This window comes from Thermobia domestica, chromosome 1 (genome assembly GCF_964235325.1).
Source record: "Thermobia domestica chromosome 1, izTheDome1.hap1.1, whole genome shotgun sequence".
Classification (NCBI taxonomy): Eukaryota; Metazoa; Arthropoda; class Insecta; order Zygentoma; family Lepismatidae; genus Thermobia; species Thermobia domestica.
Genome location: NC_137454.1, coordinates 106,702,479 through 106,724,383, shown reverse-complemented (window position 1 = coordinate 106,724,383; position 21,905 = coordinate 106,702,479). Strand labels below are relative to the sequence as shown.

The window sequence follows — 21,905 nt, the reverse complement described above, 5'->3', positions numbered from 1 at the left end:
ACCGGTGCCTTACGTTTCTATAACTGTTAAATACCTTTCTTTGAGAAAAGAGTACAGACGGAAGTAAATCTGTCTTACTAAAATATCAGCCCATCACTTACCATGACTGCAACAAAACCACAAGAAATTTCACACAGAGTAAGAAACAAAGATGATCGAACCCGAAACCTTCTCAAATCGACTAAAGCATGCTAACATAACTAGTTGGTTATTATCTTTTACATTCCGAGATCAATGTTTTTGCGTGTTCAGGCAGCATTTCCTTCATTATACAAAGTGCAAGTAAATGAACGGTTATCGTTTTTGTTTCCCACAGCAAGCCTTCCCAATTAGAATTTCCTCTCAGTATTACCGAGATGTATTTTTAAATATAAGCCCTTACCGACTTCCTTCTCGCATCTAATCATTAATTTATTGAGCACAAAACTATCTTTATGGACGCATCCAGAACTTTGCTGAATAAAGAAAACATATTTTTATTAAAAAAAAAAAAAAAAAAAAAAATCCGATATTTATTAGAATATTCCAAGGAAGCAAAAGAGTAAAATTTTCATTGCCGATATTTCGAAAACTTTTTTTTTTTTTATTATTATTATTATCCAGGCCATTAAGGATACAAGACTTATTACACTGAAGGTTTATTCTTTACATTTTTGAAGAAAAAAAAGTACCTGATCACAATTACGTGGTGTCGGCGTATCACGAGAAAAATTAATACGAACAAAATTAGCACTAATACTTTTATGAAATTTTAATAGTTATATTTACTAGGAAGTTATTTTTACAAACTATAAAACTAAATAACACAACAAGTAGTCATTAATCAATGTTTTATTTTTACTTTTAATTTTCCAAAACCCATTAATCACCTAAATTGAAGTCAGGTACTAAGATTGAAACATTTGGTTTTTTAGAACATTTCACAAAGTTTCAGAATATTTTTTATAATATGTTCTGTGCGCTTGATTATAAAATATTCTCAGGGCTCATAGTGGTCTGGTCTCTTCTAAATAGTTGAAAATTGACCAAAAGCACACAAAAAAGTGACCAAAAAGTGACAAAAATCTCATCATGCCCCTTTTTTTTCCTTTGTCAATTTCTCCATCGCCTCTCTTTGTTGTTTTGTTTCATCTTTACTTCTTCTTCTTTTTGAGCTTTCTCCTTTCTTAGCCTTTCTGAGTATGCTTTGTAGTTATGGTAAGCAGACTTAGCAGATGTAAGAAGCTTCTGAGTAAGTGTAACCAGTTCTGGCCTATTTCCGAATTTCTTCATCCCAGTCATTATATTTAACTTAGCATTAAGAGTTCTCAAAGCCATGAAATATTCAAATTCTTCACCTACTCTTAAGAAGAACATACAAGACGCACAGCACAAGACGAACATAATGAACCACACAAACACACACACAACGTTGAACGAAGCGTCAACTATTACGAGAGAAAACTAAAAAAAAAGACTATTATGATAGAAGAAAGAATAGACAGAAGGATTCTCAACCCCACCTTGCGAGCTTAAGCATCCACCAATCATCCACTGTGTTTTTAGGTAGAATAAAAGCTGAAGTGAGAATAAAGCTGACTGTTTCACATGTGGCAGCAACTACTGAAGCTTTCAGAAGAGTAATGAGTAACAAGCCTTTTTCCATTTATTTTTGTAATATTTTTCTTAGAAAACTGCCAATGCAAAACATAAATCACACGAAAAAGTCACTTTACCTAACAAAAAAGTAATTTTTAGTGACAAACTTGAAAAAGATAACTTTTAGTGACCAACTTGAAAAAAAGTAACTTTTAGTTTTAAAAAAGTGACTCGCTATGAGCTCTGTATTCTGCATCTTCTCGAGATCTATATGTGAGTTTCATCTTATTTTTATATGCTGAGCTCCTCCGTGGCTAAGCGGTTAGCGTACGCGCCTTTGGCGTGGGAGACCCGGGTTCGATTCCCGGCGGGAGCTCATGTGATTCGGATTCCACGTTAATCAGTAGGTCCACGTCTCATATAGCCTCGCTGCTGAACGGGACGTTAAACTCAAAATCAACTCAACTGAATTTTTATATGCTATTGGTAAGTTCGCCGAATCCTCCTTAAACAAAGAACATTATTTGTTAACTATAGTAAAATTGCCTTTAGCGTTGACTTTAAAACTTTTGAGACAGGCCTGGCATATAAACAAATACACCTCTAAAGTGTCGCCATATCCGTCAGTAAAAGATTAAAAATATATACATATTTTACTTTAGAAAGAGATAAAAATTAATAATAATAAAATAGATATGACAATAATGAAGTACATGCATTGTAAACGTACGTAACCAATGCTAAGAAAGATATATGTTATTTTAAATTTAACATATCTGTCTACACCAGTTTACATATTTACTTACTTAACAAACACCCTGATACAGTCTGCGAGGCTAATTTATATTGGAATAATTAAAAATCAACATCAACAATGAGAAAGTCTGTTAGGTCTATATTTAAAGGTACAATTTCAGCATCCACTTGGAGGTAAATAAAAAATCATTACCTTGACTTCAATATCACTGACGGGTGGTGCAGCAGTGAGAGGAAGTAATGACACCAGTTGGTAAGCATCAGGGGGAAGATTTCGCTGTGCTGAAGCATATGCTCCTCCAACAAGAACTTCTTTGAAAAGGAATGGCACTGATAAATCTACTGGCTTTTCCGACACTGGCATCAACAGCTGAAAAAGTACACATCACTATAGTTTAAATAACAGATTTATGTATGATCAAATATAAAAGTGGATACATCCTAATACAGTTATGTCAACAAAGGGGGCTGAATGGTTCAGCACTAGAGCGTCTTCTCTTTTGCATAGCTTCTACTAACCTATCTCTGGTATATGAGCTTGTGGTAAACTACCGTATTATTCAATGATTTTCTCAATATTCTATTGCCTCGTTTTTGTTCCATTATTTTTCATCATTGTTCCATTATTGTCATGTATAAGCGCGGACGTTAAACAAGACGATTCATTTTCTTACGTTAATACAACAAGTCTGATTCAGGATCTTTTGCTTTACGTGTTTGAACTAAATCAAAACACCGCGGAAGAATGCGAAAAGTAAAAGGATAATTGATTACATATAGTTCAAGGAATTTCGCTTGGGTTTTAAGAACCTCACCGATATGCTAGCGTCAGGTAAGCCGAAAACCGCAGAATTCAAGGTCATGCGCCTGGTGACAGAGGCAAATCCGACGACTAGCACTCGCAGCTTATCAGGCAACTTCAGTATTTCACAGTTCAGTATAGTTCCCCATCCTCACTGTCTCCGGAGTTTCCGCATTATTCCTTAAAAATAGACCCCAACTCAAGTACAAAGGAAAGTGGATGCGTGCATGATGCTCTGGGTAAACAGGTGTTAACTATGCTACCTGAAGAAAATGAAGTTTGACGAATCTTTTCCGAAATCCTAACTTGCATAAACAGCGGCTATACACAGCCCAGTAACGGAACCCGTCGCCAAACACGCATGTTTCAAACACAAGGTAATGTTCTGGATTTAGTGGATTTATGAGGTGATAATTAACTACGAGTTCGTTTCGGTTTGTCGAACCAACCTGTACTCCAAACAGATAGATGTCACTGGGTGCTAAAAGCACCCTGCACTGGTGAGCAGAACATGAGTTTTTCAGCAGTAAGATAGCACAAAACCTAATGACCTAAAGAACGACCCGAAATCACTTCCAGAAACTAAACGGAATTGAAATGATGTCATATCTACATATAGTCCGAACATCGCATCCTCCATTTATTACTTGTTTCGATCCATGACTCATTTCCTGGGTTCCCGGTGCTTTAAGAACCAACAGAAAGTAGTAGTACCTGCAAAAAAGGAGTTCGCCTTGAAGGAGAAATGGTATCAACGTCGAATTAAAGAATATATAACTTCAGAAGATGCAACACAGATATGCTCTAATTTGAGTGTTAAACCGCTTTTATTGTGTCGTATTGTTGTATTGCTAACCCTTTGACTTACACTTATAATTCAGGAACAATAAACACCTTTTATATATAAAATCTGCTTTCAGTGTCCCACTCGTCCAATTAGTTTTATCTTTCTCCACTAAATTATATCTCTCTCCTTTTAGCCTAGCAACTTCATCGTCTAACCCTGCATTAAAGAAAGAAAGAAAGAAAAAAAAAGAAAGAAAAAGAAAAAAACTTGGATGTTTCAAAGGCACTTTTCAGTTGTTTAATTTTCCCTTACTTTTCTACCTATTTCATGAAGTCCTATGCGGAAGTGCTTAATAGCGTACTTTCTAATGCGGTGATAATGTTTCAAATATTTTCTGGTAAGAAGTTCATTTTCCATGCCTGCTTTGGAATTCCTTTGTTCTAACCAAGTATATAATTATATCAATTACAGAATAATTTCTTAAAAAACCTTAACCATCAACAAGAAAATCAACACGAAAATCTTAAATTCAATTAAATTTACTGTATTACTGCATTTCTCGCTTTAAAAGTGTTAAGTACATATTCTCTAGAGTAACAGTACGGAACTACAGCTTACCTTGGTTACAGTATCGAAATCACTCATATGAACAAGGAAGAAATGCAGGATTGCTAACCTATTTTGTAGACAATGATTATTATTGAACGTCTCAATTAAAAGTTCTTTAGATATTTTTAATGGCACAACATCTAACGTAAGTAAATCCACTGTTACTAATACTGATAGCGGTTCCTTTCTTACAAGTGGGACTAGTTGCGTAACCGTAGCAGGAACATCAGGTAAAGCACTCATTAGAATGTGTCCAAATGGTTCGTGAGATACTCCAATATCCAATAAATGCGTAAACAGCCCTGGTGCATACACGATCATATGATGTTCTGGAACAAAAGAATCACATATATAAATGGTATATAGGGAAAAAATGAAATGTAAAACAATCTAAAATAGATGTAGACAAATAAAACTGTTCGTGAGTGATGATACAACAATAATGGAATAACAATAAGAAGAAAAACAAGGATAGATTAAGAAAACCCACAAATATAATGTGTCCATCACTAGTTCGATGGTCTGTTATCGAACTGGAAACTCATTGATAAAAGTGAGAATTCTACCATTGAAAAATAATTTTCGATATTGAAGTTCTGGGCTATAAATATACATACATACATGTACATACATCGTGTCCAGGATGGGACTGACGGTTTTCAAAAGTATATGGTTTTAATATAGTACGAGATAAAGAGAATGAGAAAAAAAAAATGCATTTTAGATGAAAACTCAAAGTTTTTTTTTCAGCAAAGTTTCATATTTGTACAATTACTGGTGACGGCGGTAGTATCGCTGAAACAAAAAAATGATATTGCTATTTGAAAAGGCGTAATGCATGTAGTGGTCTGCAGACAGAAAACTGTTGACAAGTGCAAGGAAGCTTTCGTAGTGATTACACAATGATCCTCCATCATGCAAGAGTATCCAGGCGTGGAACAAACAATTTTTGTCGACAGAGGGTATAGTGAAACCTCACAGTGATGGTAAATCGTGTGTGTCAGAGGTGAAGACAATAAGAGTGTTTTACTCGTAGTACGAGAAAGTCAATTGGCGCTGCGAACAGCAGCAAGGAATCCCAAGGTCAATTGTGCACGATGTGATACATAAACGATTATATTTAGGAGGGTATCAATCGTCGCAAGAAATTATGCCTAACGACAAACCTTAAAGACTTATATTTGCCAATAAAATTTTGCACAAAATTGACAATGGCCATAATTTTCTATCGAACATTGTTTTCCCAGACGAAGCAACTTTTCACTTGTCTTGCTGTGTTAACAGACACAATGTTAGGATGTGGGGATACGAGAGTCCGCATGCGTATCTGGAACAATTCCGAAATAGTCCCAAATTGAATATTTGGTGCGCTTTAATACACATATAATGAAGTTATAGGCCCCTTCTTTTTTATGGATCAAACCATAACAGGAAATATGCTGCCAGACATGCTTCAAAACTTTGCAGTTCTTCAATAACATCATTTTTAACTTAGTAATATTCCAATTGGATGGTGTCCTGCCACATTGGATCCTATGAGTGACAGAGATCTTGATACAGAATTTTCTGGACGTTGGGTAGGCCGTGGTGGGCCAATTCTCTGGCCACCACGCTCACCTGATTTAACTCTCATGGACCTTTTTCTGGGGGATATGTGAATGAAACTGTGTATTACTATTATTCGCTAGATTTGTGTTTCCTGAAGTTGAAAACAATATAATCCCTTTTGTGGTCCATATTCCCTTTACCAAGATTAAGGGTGGAGTCTTCAGTTCTGTTTAAAACCGATTCAAATACATTCCTGTGAGTGGTGGAAGAACATAAGTGTAAAACTTGAATGTTTTCAATTTGATGTTGAGAATCCTGAAAATTCAGAATATACATTTCCAGTTAATGATTTGATTCATGAAAAAGAAGGGGTCATTATGTATTAAAGCGCAGCATATATTGAATTTGGGACTGTAGACAAGCCTGATGCGTGTGGGGGAAGGGTTCTTTTCCCCTTGGAATCCCTCACATATTCCTTTTTTATCCTAGTGATGTTCCTTTTTGTCATGCCTAGATAACAACGTGAGCAAGTAGCTTTATATATTTCTAAAGATGATAGAGAAATCTTATAATAATTACTGTAGCCTGACAATAACTTTTCGAAACTAATGCTTGATTTAAAGCAATAATTTACACTAAACTCTTTTTTTTTTATTATTATTTTTTTATTTTAAGATATATCTGTCCAGAAGTGCAGAGAGATCTATCTATGTTTTCGTGTTGCGGAATTCTCTAAAATTCTATATTATTAGGGCCTGAAAAATCCACTCGCCTGCTCGCCACTGGCGAGTACTTTTTTATATTTGGCGAGTAAAGACACTGTGACTGCAAAATGGTCTGGCTAGTAGATTTTTTGACTGGCTAGTACTTGCAAGCAAGATTTTTCAAGGCCTGTATATTATGGAATTCCCATGTTGTTTCCTTCCATTTTCTTAGTATTTGTATATCGAAACCTTTCCTTCCCAGAGTAAATGACAACTAATTACTGGGAAGAAAAAAAATTGATACTCGAACGCTAAGAAATTAGAATGAAGCAGAATGGGAATACCATGAGTTCCTTAGATAATTCAATTCTGCAATATAAAAGAAAGAAACACGAAGATAAGTAAAATTAAATGTCAAAATCTGCGGGACTCAATGGGGAATAGAACTCGGATCTGGGTTTATGAGGCATCAGCAACATAAGATGAAGACCGAGTAGAGATTCCTAACTCAATTCCACTTCTTTTTCACTCTGAATTTTCATTTAATTCGCACCTACGATGAAAGGAAAATACGTTGATTCCTACCATAGAAGAAGACAAGAACTTCAATCCACATATACTACAGATATTCACGTTAGAATTTATAACTTTTTCTTATCATAACAAATCTAAAACTAACTAAATTTTAACCTATCCTCAGATATCAGTTTGGAAGAAGGTATCAGTAAAAGGTCATCGAAAATTCAACAAATTTGACACACACAGGACACAAGAAAATAAAGTAATTAATCTTTGTAATTAAAAATACGTCTTTTGCATAATATTACAAAATGCATCTTCTTTGATTCATTCACACTTTGACTACAAACATAAGACATATACCACACTTACCGACTCGACTTTAAGCGTAGTCGGTGAAGTATGATTCGACCAGGATTTTCTATGATGAACGTTAATTTAAAAAAAAAAAAAAAAAAAAAAAGGCACGGATGTTTGTGTATCATTAAATGTATATGCACATCAAATCAGAACACAAAACGTTTATGAGTATATCCTCTAAGGATATCTTCATTGTCCGTTTTATATAATCTCTTCATATTTTTAAGCTATTATTGAATACTAGTTACATAATTTAAGTAACAAACATAAAACTACTTCTGTTTCTCCTATGGTACTTCCTCCCTCCCCACATCAACCTTTCGTGTTATCCATATTTTGCCAGCTCTCGTAAAATACTAAACTATATTACCTAGGATTGTAAGCATAAGAATGCTACAAGAAAGTTCACTGTATTATAATCTTATTAATACGGTACTGTAATGAAACAGTGGCTCTCAACCCATGTCTTGCAACATCAACAAAGGAAGGGGGCAGGATACTAAACAATGTGACAAAATAACTCTTTTTATTATCTTTCGCAACTCTATCGGAAATTAAACGCATGATGGCACGTATGTAAGGCACATATGATACTAGACCAACAATGGGACACAGAACGAGAGTTTACAAATGGAAGAATGAGGTATATTAAAAAAAGAGAAGAAAAGAACGAAACAAATCTATGTCGCAAAACAAACTGTGACAACTCGTCTTACTCGTTTTTTAAAATCTGCCAATTGTCACCTGAGTAATAATAATAATAATAATAATAATAATAATAATAATAATAATAATAATAATAATAATCATCATCATCATCATCATCATCATCATCATCATCATCATCATTCCCCCCCCCCCCCCGATGACAGCACTGCACTTTCTTTGTCTTTCTGCGATGAGCTTTTGTAAGTCAAAAATTTTGCTGCAGGAATTCCAAATTAACAAATTAAGATGATCAGTTCCAGCAAAAGAAACACTTGTGATTGCTAAAAATATGCTTTATACGACGTGAAAAACAGTTTAAATGCGAGTTGTCCGTGCATTTAAGACATCTATATACAGCAGGCACGTTTTTATACTTTTCTGTTGGCTATTTTATTTTCTCTGGCAGTTTTTTCTGCACAGGCGCGGCAAATTTTCTGCGATCACATTGCAGATCGCGGCATGTTCTGCTATGGGGATAATAATAATAATAATAATAATAATAATAATAATAATAATAATAATAATAATAATCTTTATTTTAGTGCCGCGAACAGCTTTTGGCAAAAATACAGCACTTGGTATCAGAGTATGCGATGGAATAATAATACTACTAAAAATAAATAATAAGAAAGAAAACAATAAAAAGAAGGGTACTAATATAAAACACAATGTAGATAAAAGCCAGTTAAGCAGAAATAATTCCTTGTCAACACAGTAAAACTTATCAAGTTTTCTATCCATCTAAAACAACAAGAAGCTAAGAACAGCAGTCATAAAATTACATTTGGCTTAATGTTTCTAAAGTCATTGATTAAAAACTATCAGTCAGATCACATAAAACTTTCACATTATTTAATACAATAAGTCTAAAATGAGCTTAAAGAATATGTCAATCTTTTTAAGATTTCACATTTCCAATTCAGAGGAACTAAAATCATGGTATTTCTTATGCTATGATTTGGCACTTTAAAACCTATGTTTTGTAAACAATATTCACTGATATAAATGTTATCTAGTATTTTTTGCATGCATACTCTGTCGAAATTTTTTCGTCATTTCATAAGGCTTTCTAAACCCCAATAATCAATCCAATATTCATAACTATGTGAGTAATAGCTCATTTTCATTTTAAAACATAGCAGTCGAATAAAACATTTTTGCAGAGATTCAATCTTGTTTGTCAAAGTTTTAGAAATGCTGTTCCAAATTACCGAACCAAATTCTAATTTTGGTCTTACAAGTAATTTATATAGAAATACATACGTTTTATCTCTTTGAAATACAGGCCACTATTTAAAAATAAAACCTATTATCCTTCTGACACCTTGTACAATACAATTTATATGATTAGAAAACTAACTGACTGTCAAATGTAATACCTAGGTCTTTAATAATGCTTACTTTCTCAATTTGTACACCGCTGACTTCATATTTACTGACATAATATTGAGTTTTATTGGTGTATGTCATAAATTTTGTTTTCTTATCATTAATTTTTAGAAAATTATTTCTGCACCACGTGTTTACTGCATTTAAGTCTTGTTGCAGTAAATAATTATCGAACTCATTGTTGACTAATCTGAATAACTTCATATCGTCAGCATATAGGAGAATTTTAGAGTATTTTATTTTTTCTGTTAGGTCATTTAAAAATAAAGAAAATAAGAGAGGGCCCAAGGGCGACCCTTGTGGTATTCCGTTTTTTACATAGCCTACACTAGAATGTACATGTCCGGTTTTAACTTCGTAAGTTCTGTTTGACAGATAGCTTTCAAACCAACGAATGTACAAAGCTGACAAACCAATATTTGATAACTTGCTAATGAGATACTTATAACTGACAGAGTCAAAAGCTTTTGATATATCTATGTATATTACATCGACTTGCAATTTATTTTTCAGTGCGTTATAGGTAAGTCTGTAAAATGAATTAGATTTGTTATAATTGACTTGCCCTTATAAAAACCATGTTGAGACTCATTTAAGATATTTCTTACATTAAAATATATGTGTTTATGGACAATTAGTTCAAATATCTTCGAGAATGCATTGACAAGAGTTATTGGCCTGTAGTTGCTTGCAATCTTTATATCACCTGATTTATATACCGGAACAACATATACTTGCTTCCACATTGAAGGATATACACCTGTACGTAATGAAACGTTAAATATATTTGCTAAATTAGTTGAAAGTTCAGTTGCACAAGCTTTTATTACATAATAAGGAATATTATCTGGACATGGAGTAGTGTTCGGTTTAATTAGTTTAATTGCTTCCATTACATCTAAATCAGTAACGGTAGGAATTCCGATTAGAGCGCTATTACTAACGATATTCTCAGGCAATACCTCTTGACCTACTTTTAAGTTAAAAGCTTCATAAAATACACTCTTAAATGCTTCAGCAATTTCGATAGTGTCTTGAATTAGCATACCATTACAATTTATTTGCTTTGGTACTTGTTTACAGTCAGACTTTTTAAAAACGTTCCAAAAATATGAGCTGTTCTTATAAATACTATTTTCTAAACCTGAATAATAAGATTTTCTTGCTTCAATGTATTTCTTTTTTACAAGTTTCCTTAGGTCTGAATATCTCTGATACCATACGTCATCATTTGTTCTTTTGGCTTTAACAAAATATTTGGTTTTCTTGTTTATTAGTGCTTTCAATTCTCGCGTCATCCATGGGTCCTTATATTTTTGTTTACAACCAATTGACTTCTTAGATACATGCTCGTTAAATACAGAATAAATTAAATTATATAAATGGTCAGTGGTTTCATTGACACTGTTACTGCAATTATTTATTAAGTTAATTTCTCTAATGCCCTTGTAAATACCTAGGAAATTTGCTTGTTTGAAATTATATGTATCGTACTGAGGAACGGGACAATATTTGCCACTATCTATAATTTTCCACTCAAACATGAATGGGGGATGGAAGCGATCGACTTTAGTCAGTGGTGGGATGTCAAAATGCATAGAACTGTTATCCAAATTTGTCAGCAACAAATCTAATACTCTTCCCGGATTACTATGGTAATATGACTTGTTTTTCTGGTTTAAATTTAAAATATTGCTTAATTCAAATATTTTTTCTGCTTTTTTCTTCGAATAATAATTATCAGTTGTTGTTATGTTACCTGAAATCCAATCTATGCCTCCTGCATTAAAATCTCCTAATATAATTACATTAAAATCTTTCGTCAATACAAAAGAACATAGCCAATCACAGTAGTTACTAAAATCTTGAAGTAACATGTCAGGAGGGAAATAAACTAAACATAAAATCAATGGGGTACTGTCAGGAATTAAAATTTTGCTATAATAATGTCTAAGGATTCGTCAGGGGGATTGAGGATTTCATAAGAATATTCATTTTTTATTAAGAGTAAACACCCTCCACCTTTAGACTTATTTGTGAGGGTTAGATTTCTATCTTTTCGTATCACACTGTAGTTTCTAGAGATTAGAGAAAGATAACAGTTTTCCTTTTTATACCACGTTTCTGTTATACAATAAAAATCATAGTTCTCACAGCTTGTTTCATCTGTAAATTCTTTTTCTTTTGTGTTCAAACCATTAGAATTTTATAAGTATAGTTGTAAATATCTCGTATGCATTGATTATGCATTAGTTACCTGTTGTTGCACTTTTCCATTCCGATCGCTTGCCGACGTGGGTACCACTATTTCATCATTCAAACGTCCCATGAACCTTGTAAACAATACTCCTTCAGGCCACATGTCTGAATTGCACACAGTATCAAAATGTTTTTCATGTACACTAACGTAAAAGGATGAATAACTATTGTGTTTTGTTTTTAATTTGGCACACTTTACAACCTCAATGTTTGCACTATCTTTAATAAATGCACTAAGCTCATCACACGAAAGACTAGGATCAAGTCGAGTCACAAACACTGCGGATACACGAGGTGTTTTTTTGTTTACCTTTAGTTTATCACTAGCACTTCTTCCCTGCATTAGATTTGAGCTTCTTATAGGTTCGCGTGATTCATGGTTTGTTATGATTCCTGGCTGTTTTGCTGGATCAATACGCCTGGAGCGTTGGCTTACAACCTTCCATTCACTATTGTTTGCATTTTTTGCAACTCGCTCATATGGCATGTCGTTCGCTTCATTGACCTTGACATTGTTTTCATTCGAGCACCCTTGCACTAGAACATGTTCAGGTGTGGGTGGACTATTTACAACTTCTGCAAATGTCTTAACTCTGTTCTCACTACTTGCTTTCACTAACTCATTTAATTTGATGTTTTCTTCCTTTACAGAAATTAATTCAGCTGTCAATGCCTCATACTTGTCACTTATTTCCTGTAATATAGATATTACATGGTCTAGCTTTTCATTCACTACACTACAGCACGAAACACCTTTTGAGTTGTTATTTGAACAAATAGTACTTGAAGATTTGTTTTCCTCATGTTCTAAAACTTCATCATCACTAGAATCACCATAATTGTCTATTTGATCAGTGTCTACGGAACTTACGTGCTTCCTCAATGTAGGAGTAACTGCCGTGTTGTCGTCTCGTTGCCTTATGCAGTTTTGACATTTATATGTTGAAATTCCTTTTTCCGAATACATTTCGTATTCAACACGTCCAAATTTGAGACAGTTCTTTACATGGTATCTATTGTTGCATAGACAATATCCTAGAATTGTTTTCCAAAAAATGGTTTACGACACAGACCACACGTGTCGTCAGTAGGCGCCATCTTGAATAATCATTTACTTATTAATAATAATAATAATAATAATAAATAAATAAATAAGTAAACCAGTAAGTAATCAGAGGATGAATGATTGCGAGAGAGAGAACTTTCAAATAAAGAGCAAAATTATAGAAGGAATTAGATCTACATGTAGCTATCTTACAATAAAATATGTTCATTAATAGAAGTAGCTTCACTTTTCTAGTTATGGTTAGAAATATACTGACTCTTTTTAGTAAAATTTTAATGGTGTCGTAAAAACTTAATGCTTTTACCATATTCGTACAAATCTATCAACAAATAGCATATATATATAAATTTTTGGTAAATATTATCCAACTTTTCAGGTCCTTATTACATAAACACTAAAATATAGAAAAATATGTCATATGGCCGAACATGAATATTTCACCTACCACCAAGTAAAGCAAACGTAGGTTTCATGATTTTGGCTTGAGACCAGGGTATTCCAGGTACCATGCAGTGAATGACACATCGATGATGAAGAAGAGTAACTGAGTAGGCAAAATGTACTGTATTAATTGCATCTTTTTTAGGACTTCCTTCAGATATCGGTGGTTTAACCGGCTGAAAAAGAAATATGTATATTCAAGCATGTGCCAAAGGCTTATGTAACAGACAGAGAGACAGAGTAGTAGTACACCCATCCACGACTATTTCATTTCATTCACGAAAACGCTTATTCAGAATAACCTGCAGCGAAATTTAACTCAAAAATTAGTATCGAATACTTAGGGTGAAATTGTCGAAATTTATATACACAGTCATATTTAGAAATACACATTTAAGAGAAACGTGCCCAGAGCAGCACATTTTCTGCGAAAAAAGATATCATGGCATTAAAATTACCTGCTCAAATAGTTTTACGGTTGCTCTCAGCAAATTTTCGGCAGGCCTTCGCCAAGCTGTACATGAAGGAAATGGGAGAGATGTACTTTCATAGCAGGATTTTTCTAAGATAAACATATTCTGCCATATTGTAGAACCAGCGTAACAGTATTTCCATACAAATTAAAATTCAAATAAGATACAAGGGTTGTTCAGTCTACATTTGGACAATTTCGACTTACCTAAAAATTTAGAAGAATCAATGGCGCCAGATCCGTAAGTGCTCGATGTACTTCCCTTGGTTCCTAACAATAGCCCGATAGCGTAATTTCCACTGTAATACGATTCTCTGAAGAACTGGGAGGGGAATCTTGTCCCATTTCCTTTGCACAGCTTTCCAAAGTCCTTCCACAGTTGTCACACGCCGTTTTCCCAAAGCCCGCTTCAGCAATCAAAATCCACAATAGTCCATAGGACTTGCATCTGGAGATTTAACAGGTACCTCATTGAAAGGTATCACCTGTATACCACTTGCCTCATCCATCTCCCTGTAGAATGCGAGGGACGATCGTGAGATATGTGATGAGGCCTTGTCCATGTGAATGCGCACCAAATTGGCGTCATTTCCGTACCTTGTTGTCATCTCATGCTCGTAGATCGCGGCCGCATGATCTGCTCCTGAAAATACTGCGAATTTATTTTGCAGTTCTTCGCCACCCTACGAATCTTCAGTTTACCTCCGTAACAGTGGCCAGTAACGACCATGAACCCTTTTGGGAAGGATTCTTTACAGACACGGACCCAACTTCTGAAGTTCTTGGCGCCTTTCTCTCGGTACATGATGGCTCTCGGTTTGCCGCAGTCGGAATGGTAAATCCATGCTTCATCGAGCGTTACGACGTACATCCACCTTTGTTTTGACAGATGCCGTTCGTACAGCTTCCGGGCGTTACACTTTCGTTACTTTTGGTGGGCATCCGTGAGAAGATGGCCGCGAGCTTTCATGACTTTTTCCAGCTTGAGTTGATGGTGTAACGTCGGGCTCACAGTCCCCAAAGACACGTCAAGACGATTAGCCATATATCTTTGTGTTGGTGGATTTTCTTGCATTGCCATTTTGCTAAGTTTCCTCTGCATTTCCACTTCCTTTGTGCATTTCCGCTTCCTAGGCAACTTCGTTGGTGATCCAAATGGTGGAGCTTCGTTGCCCTTGTAGTTATCAATAACATTTTTTATTCCACTTAAACTGATGTTGCAACCATTCTTCTTGCACTTTTTTCTAATGACAGAAGCACTAAAGTGGGCGTCATAAAGAGCCGCAACATAGCCTTCCCAAAACCGGTTTAGTATGAGAGGCATTTTGGTCACAGAGCAGAAACCCACACACTTGGAAACAAATTTAACACAACACTCACAACAATGGTCTTGTTTTGTGCGTTATTGTCGTCCGCGCGGAAAAACAACTCCGTTTCCATGAAGCCACTGCACAACACTGCAGGACGCCACGAGCCACGTCGGGTGAGTCCATTCTGCCCGAGAGGGGGAAGGAACGAAATCGGCCAAACGTAGGCTGAACAACCTCTGTATATGATGACTAGCACAGTTCATAGTAAAGTGTTCCGTGTGCAGTTTATCAATTCTCAGAAGAGAACAAGCGTACTAATACATGTACTTTTGACTTTAAATGCTGAAGTTACTCTTTTTCTCGTATACATGAATATATACGAGTGGTTTAAGATATAATTCAAAGAAAATGCCTGCTGGAAAGAGCAAACAAGAGAGGTTTGTTAAATACTGCAACAAAATAAAATTACACAATGCACCATACAGATAGTAAAATTTGCTCTTTTCTATCCTTTGTGCATTTTTCCAATGAATGAAATGAAATGTAATTTCTAATTCAGCGTCCTACGATCATGCTCCGAGGCTAAGGGAGACGATGATGATGAATAATAATTGTGGAATAAAGAAAGCAAGCAAAAAAGGAAGAACTCCGAGAAAACCCATGCATACGATGTTTGTCCACCACAGTTTGCTTTGTACGATTTAAGAGCGAACCAGGGTCCACGCAGTACAGGTAAATGCTCTACCACTGAGACACCGCGACCTAGGATTTTTCTAAGATAAATATATTCTGTCATATTGTACAGCCAACATAAGTATTCTGTCATCTCTTGCAGGTTACTTAGAGCAACCTGAGAAACTTCATGCACTACAGATTTCACGTCTTGATGTACTAGTCCATTGATCCACTTTAATACCAACAATCGTTGAGTTGAGTTGATTTTGAGTTTAACGTCCCGTTCAGCAGGGAGGCTATATGAGAAGTGGACCTACTGATTAACGTGGAATCCGAACCACATGAGCTCATCAACAATCGTATTCTATCCTCAGCCTTCTCTTTTTCTTTTTCCTTCTACCACGTGTCTTTCTATATATCACGTTCCTCTGAATACAATTTTGTAGCTTTGTTAATAAATAATTATGAAATACGAACAAAACTGTTAAGACCTATTCTCGAAAAATTCAAAATATATATTAACTATATATTTACAATAAAATAATATATCTTTAAAATCTGTTGAAATTTCAATTGCTATTATTATTACTACAGTACCTTCTTCACTTCTTTTGTAGCTCAAAAGCTAGTTGAACTTGTTTCTGGCGATGACAGAAAAAAAAAAAAAAAGTCGATGAGACCCAAGGATACGAAATATGTCCTTATTTATTTATTCTTTTCTTAAAACATAATCAAAAGTGAAAACGAAATACAGAAATCTGTAAATCATATATTAAAAACCTGTAAATCAGAAAGAGAAAGAGAGAGAGAAAAGAGTAAGGCAAGGTTTACACACGGAAAATTATGGTGGGAGTATTATATGAATATATTAATGCTTAAAATGGAATCCCAAGAGAATATTCATGTTTTTTTTTCTTTCTTTTATTATTTATTTGTTTAAGAGAAAACACATCTTTAATAATTCTTTAGCAGTCAAATTTATTGTGACTTACTTGATATAAGTAGTGATGACATATACACACGATTCCTTTGGGATCTGATAGCACATACAGATCCAAAGAACAGTCATGTATTCGAAGTGGAATGGGATCATCTTCATAGCTGCCTGATGTATTAGTGAATCCTTTAGGTAACTGTGGTAGATTTAATGGTATATTCAACTGAAAAATAAAGCAATAATTTACCTTCTTAAAATAAAACAAATATTCACTTCATGTTATATTTTATTTTATCAGTAATAGAAATTACTTTCTTGATTATTACTAACTAGGCACATTCTCAATACATGTTTAAATTTACAGGTAAGTGCATAAAGTATGAGGCGTATCCGGAAAGAAAGTACCGTTTCGCATTCCCGCCGCTGCTGCGCTGCGATCGGCGTTCCGCGCATGCGCGCTAGTCGTCCTTGTTCGCTGCTCTCAACTGACGCCATTTTGGTTGCTCTACGTAGTGTTGTCTGTTTACAGTGCAAGTTTAAAATGTCTAAGACAATTGATGATCCCACCGACTGTGAGATTCGTTCGGTAATTCGATTTTTAAACGCAAAGAATATGAAACCGGCAAAAATTCATCGTCAAATTAAAGATGTTTATGGTGAAAACGCAACGACCGATGGAATGGTGAGAAAATGGGGAAGGATGTTTAATGAGAGTCGAACTAATGTCCACGATGAGCCCCGGAGTGGTCGGCCTTCTGTTGTCAACGATGATTTGGTGAGGAAAATCGATGAAAAAATCCGTGAGAACAGACGTTTCACTATGACAATGCTTTCAGGCGAATTCCCGACGAAGTGAAACTCGCTGTGCAGCAATGGTTCTCATCACAGGCGACATAAAGTGTCAAACTCACTGGCAGCATCGTTCTATGAGGAAGGACTAGATAAGTTGATCCACCGCTACGACAAGTGCCTGAACAACGGTGGAAACTATGTTGAAAAAGTAGTGTAAAATATGCTCTTTCTTGTGACAATAAAATTTGTTAAAAAAATATGTTTATTATTTTTTTAAAACGGCACTTACTTTCCGGATACGCCTCGTACAAATTTTTCCGACGATATTTCGAGAATCTCTCTATTCTCTTCCTCGTGCTGTGAAGTTGCAAGATGAGGTGCTGCATGAACAATTTAAATCTACTTAAAAACGTTGGTTTACCAACAAATAATTCTAAATATGTTTGGTGTTCTATGAATTGCACTATGCAAGTACGCCTCACACCGAACATTCACTGATATAAATTCGCCTAGATATTCTATATTTAATTTTTTTATATAGTTAGTGTATTGATCGTATTAAATCCCAAAACAAAATATTAACATCCCGAATTTTATGTCACCATTATTAGTATCTCGCAATTTTCACGACACGACTAAGAGAGTAGTAAGACTCTAGAAATATTGTCCAAAATAAATAAATAAATAAATAAATAAATAAATAAATCTTCAGCACTCACCGATAAATTTTAACATTTACTTTCTCTATTTCTTTCGCGCTTATTTAAACAGTATCAATTTATCATTCACTATACCAATTAAGAATAACGCACCCACGTATTTAATCAAGTGTCATTTTGTTATTTAATCGCAATGGAGAGAAATAAAGTACCTCAGGTTTGGTTTCATGATCACGTTTTACTTGTTTTTCTTCCTCCTCCTTCTACCACCACCACAATAATAATAATAATAATAATAATAATAATAATAATAATAATAATAATAATAATAATAATAATAATAATAATAATAAAGCAGCAAATAATTTTATGTGAATAAGTTACATGATTACATAATAAGGATTGCCAGATACTCTAAAGTTCTTTAATTCAATTACCTTATTATTAGTAAATGCAGTTGCTCGTACAATAAACTATTTTCTTTACTATCCAGTAAGTATCCTTCTCAAGAATAAGTTCCCCATGGCTTATTACTTAGCATGTTTACTTTCATTATGTAAGATTCCCGACAGAAGCTCGCGAAAGCTAGAAATAGTAGCTGAAGATCAATACCCTGACCATTCAATTTAATGTGAACATATGGTTGCCCACAGTTGTATAAGATGCTACCTCACAGTTCTTATTACTTTATTTTATTATTATCACAACTACAAAATCAATAACATTTTTAACGAGCTTCTTCGTGTTTATATGGTTGTCATATGAGCTTTCGGTAAGGAAGACCTGGATTTGATTCCTGGTGGGAACTCATGTGGTTAGAATTCCACTTCAAACTCTTGGTCTACATCTTATATGGCCTTGGTGGAGTACAGGGACGTTAAAATGCAAATCAACAAATTAGTGCATGCTTAATACTTGACGATGAAGGTCATCTCAAGATTGTGTTTCCATTTGTTGCGGACGAAGGACGAATTTGTCTAGTTCTCCAGCTTTCGAGTTTATTGTGTGCATGATGACAACTAATTAACCGATTGGAGTTTAATCATCGAAGCTATACGAGACGGGACCTATTGCTTGAAATGGGGTTTCGAAAAACTACTAGCGTTTGCATGTGAGGCACCTAGCGGGAATCGAACCCGAGACCACGCGTATTAGTCATTTCCTACGGAGAGAAGTTTCATGTGGAAAAGCTATTTCCTTCTTAGTCTTACTCTTAGATTACCTGGTATATGACATCAAAGGAAAAGCAAGCCTAATTATCTTATTCTAAAAGGAAGTGAAAAAAAAAAAAGTATTGTTAAACGGTCATCAATCTCCTAAATTATTATTAAGGACCGTTTTTCAGACACCAAAAAATAAACGTTATTTATACATCATATATATTGATTGTACAGAATTATGAAAAATTTAAATATATATGCTTAGAAGAACGATTATCTTTTCAATGACATTAACTTAACAACATAACACTTCAAATTGAAACAACAGGAATGAGTGTTAGGGTTTAGTAAGTTAGGCTTGGACATTGTTTAAAACTATCGGACACAGTGCTGATGATGAATAATCAGACGAGATATTGGGAAACTGGAAGAACAAAACAAGGGTGTAACTATGTAATATAAATAGTGTGTAATTTTGTTGATGTTGGAATGGAGTCATAAGCTGTTGAAGTTATTTGTATGTTGAATATGAGCCGTAAGTGGTTGAAGTTGTTTATATATTGGATATAGGCCACAAGTAGTTGAATTTGTTTGTAAAGTGGATATAAGCCACAAGTGGCTATAGATATTTAGGTTAATGAGCTAAGTGTGGCAACTGATATTTTATGTATTTAGTAATACCAAGTGTGTATTTAGTAATACTAAAGTATTGGAATATTTTTTGGAATACAGATACGTTTCTGTTTAATTGCATGTCTAGAGTGGTAGACGATTGACTTGATGTAAATAGAAGTCAATTAAAAGTTGACTGTAAAAAAGAAGAGGTATTGATATTTATTAGCAATTCCTAGTAGATTAGGAAAGGTAATTAAAAGTAAATACCTTGGCTTGTAAAAAAAAATATTAAACTTACCTAACAATAAGAAATTAGGATTAGGAATTAAGATTTCTGGGTTTTCGGCATCTATGATCATGTCAGTCCGTCATTTTGAGTGATGACGTCCTAGGGAATTGCGGAAGAAAAACATGATATGAATGAGGAAAACCCAGATAAACCTCACTTACGACGGTTGGCCTGGAAACGCTTTTACACTTTTTCGACCGAGTACCTCCACTAGAAATCAAACCCGGGACTGCTCACAGCAAATGCAAGAGCGTTACCGGCTACGTTACGTAGGGCCACAGGGTAAGAATTTTCCAAGAACAAGAAAACAAAGTTTATGCACAACTCATAATCATATATTTTAGCGTCCCCGCAGTATTAAGCCACAATAAATTTAGAAAGACGAACTTACCACCGTCTCATGAGGCATATCATCATGGAACTGAAGACATGACAGAGTAGGTATCACAGGTCCTTCTTCCTGCTCCTCCTCTCCTTCCACACTTTGTTGTGGTTTTCTGTAGTGAATATAGTAGAGGCTTTGGTTTACTGGATCCCACTGTGCCCATGTGAACACCCGTAACACTGACTCCACAGAGAGATTTTCTTTTGGCACCTATAAAAATCCATTCGGATTATTAATAAAGGAATCTACACAGGAAAAAACAATAGTAAAACTTTTTTTATATAGCGAATGTCTGTCCTATTCTATTCTGCCATATTTTTGTATTAACTTAAACCTTGAAGAATATAGAAACCAAATCAAGTCAGCCAAAGTGAGTTCTTAGAAGAATCTTCTTGAGATATGACCAGAAAATCAGAATAAAGAACAAACTTGGTTAATATGACGCTGGTATAAAATTAAAATCATTAACTTGAAATGTTACCAAGTTGTGTGATTTCACTAAACTATCAGTATTCAGGGTCTTCAGTGGCGAATTTTTGCATAGATATTCTATGAACTAACATATCTTTAATGGTTTAATTATTATTTGAATGTGTAACGTACTTCCGGGTATGAACCTAAGCACTTTGTTTTTATTTCCTCGTGTGGCCTCGTAGAGAGACTAGAGGAAAAATCAGCAAGATTCAAGCGGTTGAACAGCTTCACAAATGTGTTGAACGCAGGTTAATAGTAATAATTATTTCATCATATCAATACATTTTATAGGTTATATGAATAATACAATAAATTTAGATTCAAATATTGGTGTTGAAATTTATAGTGGTAAGACATATCAAAAAGGATTATACTACCAATTACACAAATCTACCTAATATTTAGTCCATATGGCCATCAATTACAAGATATCCCTAATCAAACCAACTATCTTGAAAACCAACCACAAATAAAAAGAAAAATAAATAGGAAAACGTATGTAATTTTCACCAAAGATAACCTATTAATTAATGTACATATCGGCTAATACAACCCTATACTTCCTATTTAAAAACCTTATATAACACAATGTGAATACCACATCAATACAC

General features: G+C 34.5%; 1 protein-coding gene across 1 annotated transcript in view; it reads right to left on the bottom strand.

Moving 5' to 3' along the window:
- The window catches only part of pigeon (gamma-secretase activating protein pigeon), a 92,979-nt gene that overhangs the window by 43,787 nt on the left and 27,287 nt on the right, over positions 1-21,905 (bottom strand). The window contains exons 6-10 of the mRNA XM_081761690.1: positions 20,827-21,030; positions 16,976-17,143; positions 13,531-13,702; positions 4,542-4,861; positions 2,528-2,704 (exon numbers count right to left, since the gene is read on the bottom strand). Coding sequence (XP_081617816.1) covers positions 2,528-2,704; positions 4,542-4,861; positions 13,531-13,702; positions 16,976-17,143; positions 20,827-21,030 — 1,041 coding nt within the window. The remainder of the gene's footprint in view (positions 1-2,527; positions 2,705-4,541; positions 4,862-13,530; positions 13,703-16,975; positions 17,144-20,826; positions 21,031-21,905) is intronic.